The sequence below is a fragment of the Ursus maritimus genome, unplaced genomic scaffold, assembly GCF_017311325.1.
Source record: "Ursus maritimus isolate PB19 unplaced genomic scaffold, ASM1731132v1 scaffold_3, whole genome shotgun sequence".
Classification (NCBI taxonomy): domain Eukaryota; kingdom Metazoa; phylum Chordata; class Mammalia; order Carnivora; family Ursidae; genus Ursus; species Ursus maritimus.
Window position 1 is genome coordinate 98259282 of NW_024425563.1, and position 8331 is coordinate 98267612.

General features: G+C 48.0%; 1 protein-coding gene across 1 annotated transcript; it reads right to left on the reverse strand.

Moving 5' to 3' along the window:
* Positions 1-1091: 1091 nt before the first annotated feature.
* On the reverse strand, positions 1092-5927 carry FIGNL1 (fidgetin like 1). The gene is made up of 2 exons (XM_040644515.1): positions 5855-5927; positions 1092-3283 (listed from the first exon to the last, which is right to left on the reverse strand). The coding sequence occupies exon 2, from the start codon at positions 3269-3271 to the stop codon at positions 1241-1243; it is 2031 nt and encodes a 676-aa protein (XP_040500449.1). The 5' UTR covers positions 3272-3283; positions 5855-5927; the 3' UTR covers positions 1092-1240.
* Between the last annotated feature and the right edge of the window lie 2404 nt (positions 5928-8331).

Below are 8331 nucleotides of genomic sequence, written 5' to 3' on the forward strand. Positions count from 1 at the left end.
GGTGACACGGTAAATGGGGACTGTGGCTCAGCGCAGGTGGGAATCCGTACATGCATGACTTTTCCAGGGGACAGTTCAGGACACACGCCAAAGGCCTTAAAATTGTGTATCATCCTTAACGCAGGAACTTTACTTAAGAAATGTGTTTATTTTTTTCAAAAAAGATCATGAAAGCAGTCACTGTGTTTCTGTGTACAATGAACAAAAGGGAAACCACCTACCGTGCTGCCCTAAATGCCCCCAGCAGAGGACCGGCTAGATTATGGTCCATCCACATGATGGGATCCTGAGGGAAGATGTAACACAGCACGTTTCCACGGGAAGTGATGGTGACATAAAGAAAAAAGCTACAAAGGAGAATGCAGTGCAATCGCTCTCCTGTGTGGAAGAAATGACACTGTGTTCCCCAGAGTGGTGGGATGACAGTGGTTTTTACTCTCTTCTTGCTGTTTGTCTCTCTTCGCCAATATTTCTACAATGAACATGTTACCTTTAAAGCAAAATGGGCCATTATAAACACCTGAAAACATTTACTTTTGAGACCAATGCTACGGGCTGTGAAATAGCGTCAAATGAAATATTAATTTTAAACATCGTCTGCCCCTAGAAAAACACAGCATCCTTCATCTTTTGATTCTGCGGATACGTGTCTGTTATCAGATTACACAGGGCTGCTTGTGAATGTAGAAATAATCGAAGAAAGCGGTGAGCACTTAAACCAGAGCAAACCACTGGACTTTCACTCTGGCATCTGGGAACATCATAAATCCACTCAACAGCAGTAAGAGAAGCTGCTTCCAACATAAACCATGACACTGGCCAATGCTGTTACATGGTCCTCAGAAGAGACCCTTCCTCAACGGAAGATGCCCACCAATCAGATGCCACCTCAGACACAAATGAGATTTTTTGGTTTCAATTTGAGCTCACCATTTATGATATTGTACGTCTTGAAAAGACAGACCGCTTTGAGACCTTAGAAAAACGTTCATTCACATTTTGTACAAACAGGCTCACGGTGAGGTAATACCTGGAAGAAAACTCACGCTTCTCGTAACACAGGCTAAGTCAACCAACTGTAAAATTTGAGCTACTGTTACTCTATTTTATTTGAGGTACGGAATTCAAAGCATACACTAAAAGTACAATTAGTAAATTCCCAGTTTCCCGTGCCAGAAAGTGGGAAAGGCTGCATTACAAAGATGCCATCTTTACATTTCAAGTGTCCTGTTTGTCCCCTTTACTTCCCACAACCAAAAGTTCTGTTCCAGTTCTCATAAAGCTCTAAATCTTTAGGAGACACGCTAGGTCGCACGGTTCTGAAGGCATTCTCAAAATCAATATACGCTATTGGTCGAACCTGATCGGGTGTTATCGTGGCAATGTCAACAGTCTGTAAACTGCGAATGGGCCCGAGAGACGCCTCTCTGCAAAGCTGTGTCATGTCAGCTCCCGAGAACCCATCAGATTGCTTCACAACCAGTGCAACGTCCTCCTCACTGAGGCAGCACTGCTCCTTGGACATCAGATTAATCACGATCTGTTTCCTCGCCGAAGCTTCCGGGAGCGGGATATACAGCCTTTTCACCAACCTTCTCCGGGCAGCCTCGTCAATTTCTTGTGGCCGATTGGTTGCTCCCACCACTAGAATACGATCTTCAGAAGATGTGGTTGCTCCATCTAACTGCACTAGAAATTCTGTTTTTATCCTTCTGGAAGATTCGTGCTCACCATCTCCTCGTTGAGATAACAGGGAATCAATTTCATCAATGAATATCACAGCTGGCTGCTGACACCTTGCCACAGCAAACAACGCACGGACCATTTTCTCCCCCTCACCTACCCATTTAGAAGTCAAAGAAGAAGCAGAGATACTGAAGAATGTTGCCCCAGACTGACTAGCAATGCACTTGCCGATTAGAGTTTTACCAGTCCCGGGGGGCCCAAAGAGCAGAATTCCTTTAGGGGGTCCTCGTAAACCCGTAAAGATGTCTGGCCTCATCATGGGCCATACGACTATCTCCTTTATTGTGGCTTTGGCAAATTCTACTCCTGCGATATCTTCCCAGCTTACTGGTGGTCCATGATCCATAATCTCATTCATAATAAGTTCAATCATCTTTGGCTCCAAGTTCCGGAGACGCTCATCGACTGGATGTGCCGGCTCTGCGGGTCCTGCGCCGTTAGCCTTATACTGCATTCCCCCATGCGGATCTCCCCCATCTTGCTTAGGTATAGGAGGAACGAACTTCCCAAATATTCCTCGGGACCTACTAGCTCCTAGAGACTTCTTTATACCACCATATGAAGACACAGATGCACGCTGGGGTTGGTGGTACTTTTTCTGCTGATCTAACCATAATTGTTCTTTTGCAGTTTTAAAAGTAGGCAGGCTACTCTCTTCTCTTGGGGCATTGTCTTCTGTTTTACTAAAAGCCTTATTCACTATTGGGGTGGAAAGGGCACCAGTGGTGCTAGAACCATAAAACACTTTCCTTTCCCGTGGATTTTCACAGCCAGAAGGCAAACAAGACTGAATAGATGAGAACATATTTAGGCCTATGTTGGCTTTTGGAGAGCTGTTATTTTCCTTTTTGACATTTCCAAATAATGGTGTGGCATGGATTTTTGCAGTGGCAAAGTCACCAAACGGTGTTGAGGATGAAGGACAAGTCTTACCGGAGTTACTCAGCACAGGTGGCTGGGCTTTCTGAGGGCACTTTGAAGGACTGCTGTCTGGGATGTCTTGGGTCCCCTTCATATCAGAAGCTGAGTTAGTTAATGGGTCACTCTCCCCAGAACCCCCACAAACACTAAGTTTAGGAGGACCGAGGACAACAGCCTCTTTATGGATTACTACCGATGCATCAGCAGGTGCCATCAGAGAGTCTCTGGATATTTTGCCAGCTTGCATCATCTCCTGTACATTACTCATTTTGAAAACATTATTTATTGACAATCCAGACTGCCACTTGTCACTGTCGGTTTGCTGAGATCTTGCTAAAGTTAAAATGCTTTCCGCGTAGTTATTCAAGCCAGTCTCAACATTGTCAGAATCAATAACTGCAGAATATTTCTCTGCATATTTTCTGAAGAGTTTGGTGGCGCAGACCTGGGAGAGCTCAGCGTTTGCCCATGCATACTGAATGCGTAATATCTGCGCTCGGTACGCATCTGCCTTCTGTCCTGGGGTACATATGCCAGATGTAATTGCAAAGTAATTCTTCTGCCATTCACTCAGGTGCACAGACCTGGAGCTGGAGGCCTGCATGCTGGAGGTTCTCTAACAAAGGACACAAATGAAAAACAGTCAGTACCAAAAAGAAGGAAACAAAGATATAATATTGTAAGCATACTTTCAAAATCTCTGCTCATCTGAAGGAAGGTATAATGGACTTCTCACATATAAGGATAGAACACTTAAAAGAGAAATAGCTAGGTAAGCACAGATTTCAGGCATTCAAGATAAAGACTTAATTGATAATGCTTTGTTACGGGTTAAATGGTTTTAGTTATATCATTTCCCCTGCAAATGGGGAAAACATTCATAAGGCTTAGATGGAAAGGGTCTCAAATTAATCAGCAAAAGAAAGGCAACACGTTAGAGTAATGGAACTACAGACAAAGCAGGACACACCAAACCCCCGGGGTTCAGCTCCATCTCTAAGAAAAACCAGATGAATGATGTGCCCAAGTACCTACTGCTGGGCCCTCAATTTGATCTGTAAAGTGAGACATCATCACAAGAATCGAGTCAAATAAAGAGTATGAAAATATTGTACAAAGTACCATTCCCATGCCTGTTACACAAATGTACAAACTAAGGCTGGGAGCTCATCGGAGATGGCAGAACCAGGAAGCAGCAGGGCCGGAATTCACCCTCAGCGCGTTCACACACAGAGTGTGCAAGTCACCGCGCACAGGCCGCTCCTTGATGCTGCCACCAAAGGCCACAGCGGCATGGATCATAACCGTCAACAACCAGCACGCAGCAAACGTTTTTAAGGACTTCCTCATCAATGAGCACCGAAAAGAGGATGCTCCAGAATCTCTCACAGTTTCCCACTTCCATGTGAAGTATTAACAAGTGAAACTGACCCTATAAATGATAATATGAGAACAAGTCTGCTCAAGTAGAAACACTCTAAGTCTAAACAGTCGGCTAGTAAAGGGTTCTTCTCTCAGGTTATTTTTATAAGCCTCCTTACATTTAGTTATTTTACCATGATTATAGGTGACTGTAATCATATTACTAGATGTGTACAATTTACCTCTCCATCCACAATTCAACTGTGTAAGAAAACTTCTAAGTTTCCTAGGAGTACCGAAATAAAGGAGTGTTGTAAAAACCAAGACCTCCTGTCTTTTAAAATCTACCTCCCAAATTGCCTGTAAATATGGCTTAATAATCCATAGGTTCTTTTAGTACACAAGTAATACAGCTGTGTCTCCCTTAAGACCCTACAAAAACGAAAGGCCCAGTGAGATTCTAATTTGCTTCAGGCAGTAAAGCTAAAATTAACCAATCCAAAGTAAAACTGACTTCTGGCAAGCCCTTCATCCCTCTTTCCACTCTACCATTTTAGTTTTTAAGACTCTTTTAGGCAATGCTGGAAGTGAGGAACTGAGAGGTGACTTGGAAAACATCACCTTTCTCATCAGGGTGAACACCCTCTTCCTCTGCACAGCTTCATCTCCCTTCATCACCTGCAATCCTAGGATTCCTCAGCTCAGTGCTCTATCACTGTTCCCAGGACACCCTCCTTTCCTTTCCACCTTCACCCTTTATTGGAAATTCACCTCCCAAGTCTACTTTCTGTCGACTCAATCATTTACCCCACAAATGTGGACACGGACAGGCACAGAGCTGTCCAGCCCTGGCCAAGGACACAGCCACTGTCCCCATTACCAACAGTCACTTTCTTAAGGCATTTCTTCCACCTAAAACTTGCGGTTCGTTCACACATATGAACTGCATTTCAATCTCTTTTTTTTATTTTGATAATTTTCTGCTTATTGTGAGGATGTGGGATTTGTCTAACTAGCCAGTTGGCTTCTGCAAACAGGACCTATCTTCTATTACATCTCTACTCTCCCGGTATCTGGAACAGGGTATCCACTGGAATAAAAACTACTAAAATCCTGCCAGACAACGGGCCGGCCCTTTGTAAGACTTTCTAACTCACAGAAGCAGAACGGCGCAAGACCTGTCTTCTGGCTCTCCCGCCCACCAGTCAGGACCCTGAGCACAATTCCTTAAGTTCCGTGTCAGGAGCACAGCGACACGACTCCGCTCCCAAGGGCTCTAAGTGCTGCAAAGCACTCAGCACAGTTCTCAGCATTTAGAAAATACTAGAACAATTGTTAGGCGTCCCCCTTCCTAGCAAGGACCCCTCCAGGTAGGTGGGCGCCCCGCCCCAGCGCCAGCCGCAGGAGCAGCCCGCCCATTGTCGGGGGCGGGGGGGCGGCTCCGCCCCCAGAAGACCACCTCCCAAAACCGGCGGAGGCCGCGGGCACGCCCCCTGCGAGAACCAACAAGCCACCCGCCTTCCCCCATCCCGCCCCGGAGACCCCTGCCCGACCGCCCGCCCCTCCCCCCCGTCCCCCCGCCTCTGCCCGGGCCTGGCCCGGGCCTGGCCCGCCCCTGCCCCGGGGCCCATCGCGACCCCCGTCCCCCTACCCCCGCCCGCTCCCTCCGCAGCGCCCCCGGCCGGGGCCTGGCTCCTCTGCACGCACCGTCCCCTCTGCACCCCTCACCCCAAGCCTCGCCCCGGCCCGTGGCCCCGCTCCAGACCCTCACCCCCACCTCCGCCGCGGCCCCGGCCCTCCCGCGCTCCCCCGCCTCCCAGCCTACCTGCTGCCTCCGAAAAGCGCGGGGCCCGATGTGCGCCTGCGCGCTGCTTACGCGCTCGGGCCCGCGGCGTGCGTGCGTCCGTGGGGCGCGCCGGAGGGGGGCGGTGGCTGGTGAGGATCTGGGCCGCGGCTGGCCGTGTGGGGATCAGGCTGGGGTTCGGGAGGTTGATGGTGAAAGGGGACGCGGCGAGAACGCGCGGGAGTGTTGGCAAGGGTGGGGGCGGGCCCGAGGGGATGCGGGGGGGTGGGGGCGCGCTGGGCGGGGGGCGCGGAGCGGTGGGCGGGGCGTAGGCGCGCGGGGCAGCGGGGGCGGGGAGGCGGCGGGGGCGCGCGGCAGGGCTCCAGCCGGGCTGGCTGACTGAGGGTGACTGGAGCCTCTGAAGCTGGTTAGCAACGACGGGTTCACAGAAAGTGATGAATATCGTTTCATTGCACCTGTACATCCTGTTCACCGCCCTCCGAAGTAAAGACTAGGGACCCTGCGGGTAGAGCCCAGTTCAGAGGATTCCCGCAGAAGGTGCCTTACCTGCGCTCCCCTGGGCAGCTCAGGGACCGCGGTGCAGTTGCAGGCCGGGCCCAAGCAGGTGGGGGCACGGTCAGGTCTGCTGGACTAGGGGGAAGTGGGGGGGACGGCACCCCTCGGAGCAAGTGGAGGCCGGGTCCTCGAGGGCCTTTGGCCTTGCCCCTCTCCCGCCCCATCTGTTCTCCAAGTAAGCAGGTGGGTGCTGGGCAAAGGTTACCCACTGGCCAAGAAGAGGACTGAGTAGAGGAGCATGCAAATCGACATGCATTTTTAAGGCAGAGTAAGGGAATGGGAACGCCTGCTCTGAGTCTGGCAACTCAGATCTATCCCTTGGCCAGCACTCCCCGCCCCCTCCCTGGGCTCTTTAGGGACACTTTCATGGAAGGAAGCCTTCGGAAGCACTCCATTTTTGCCTTGGACTTTGTTTTGGAGCAAGGCTTCGGAGAGCAGTGGCATGCTTAGATTAGTTTAGTGAATTGTGCCTTCAGACCAAGAAACAGAATAGCCACTGACAACGACCCGTGCTGTCATTAATGTCGTGTCACATAATTACTCTGGAGACAGTTCCGGGTCAGATCACACGCCCTAAGGATGTCCTGAGGGTACATACTTCCATTCTGCCATCTTCACCCCCCCATCACCACCCGTGACTTCCCCCTCCAGGCTTGTCACCTCACTGTTCCAAGAGGGCCCTCACAGTACAAGGATCACAGCCTCACACAGACCCATTTAAAGTGGGAACAAGGGGCCAAACTAAGAAAGACCTTTCACCACCGAATACTCTTTCGGGAAAAGGAAGAAGACTTTTTCCAGAAAACCCCAGTAGCCTTCCTCTTCCTCTCCTTGGCTCACTAGTCCTGGGTTATCCCACTTTGAGAATATCTGCACAGGGGAGGGGGAAAATGACAGCACGTGACGTTTAAATGCAAGATATGAGGAAATTCGATGCAAAAAAATTTTTTTCAAAGACCTTTCTTCTAGCAGTTTTTTAAATGGGCATGAAATAAAAGGGAGTGGACAATATATTTTTTTAAATAGACAAGAATCACAAGGGAAACTGCTCACAATTGATTTCTCCGCTTAAGTAGAAATAACACTTCATTCTAAAGGTTCATAATTTATTAGCTAATTTTCTAATTATCATAATTACTCAAAATATACAAAATAAAAATGAAAGAAAATTAAAATGAAAACTGTTATCTCCAGGCTGACTGGATTGTGTGTTTACTAGTATAAACACTTGTTTTTTCTACTTGTATATTTAGAAGTCACCATATGCTGTTAGGGTAATTGGCAATAAATTTACTAAATTTGAATAAATATTGTTAGCATAATTGGCAATTTTTGGTGACTTTCATCACTAATGTTTTAATGATAGCATTTGGAGAATTCATAGAAAACGCGGTCTTACCCTCCTAGGAGTTTTTTGTTCAAATACTGAATTACCATTTATGGTCTCCAGAGCTTTTCAACAAGTGACATGAGCATTGCCATCTCACTCTTGTGCCTTTGATACCAAAGCATTTCCTAGTCCAGCAGTTCCCATCGTCCTGCATAGCCGGCAGAAGTGTAAGTCACTTCTGTACTCTCCCTGAACAGCCTCCTCCTCACCTATGAGAGGGGCGTAAACTTCTCTAACTCAGAAGCTATTGTAAGGATTAAAATAATATGTGATATCATAAATCGTCAGAGCAGCATCTGGCATAATGCAGACATTCAACAGAAGGTGTGATGTGTCCTGTACCTACTGCTGTATGAATACTATTATTGGGATTCAAGCCCTTACACTGTATTAAGACATTTCCTCATTTACAAATGGGATATTTTAGAATACTATCTAACACTTTAGTGTAGTATGGAAGAGTTTCGTACTTGAGCTAGGCAGATAACCTTTCCTTCCAAGACCGTAGCGTATGTTCTTTCCACTGGGTGGAATTTTTTGAACCTGCAAGAGA

What these genes read in the sequence shown, in the direction of transcription:
- FIGNL1 (XM_040644515.1), bottom strand. Translation starts at nt 3,271, where the DNA reads ATGCAGGCCTCCAGCTCCAGGTCTGTGCACCTGAGTGAATGGCAGAAG.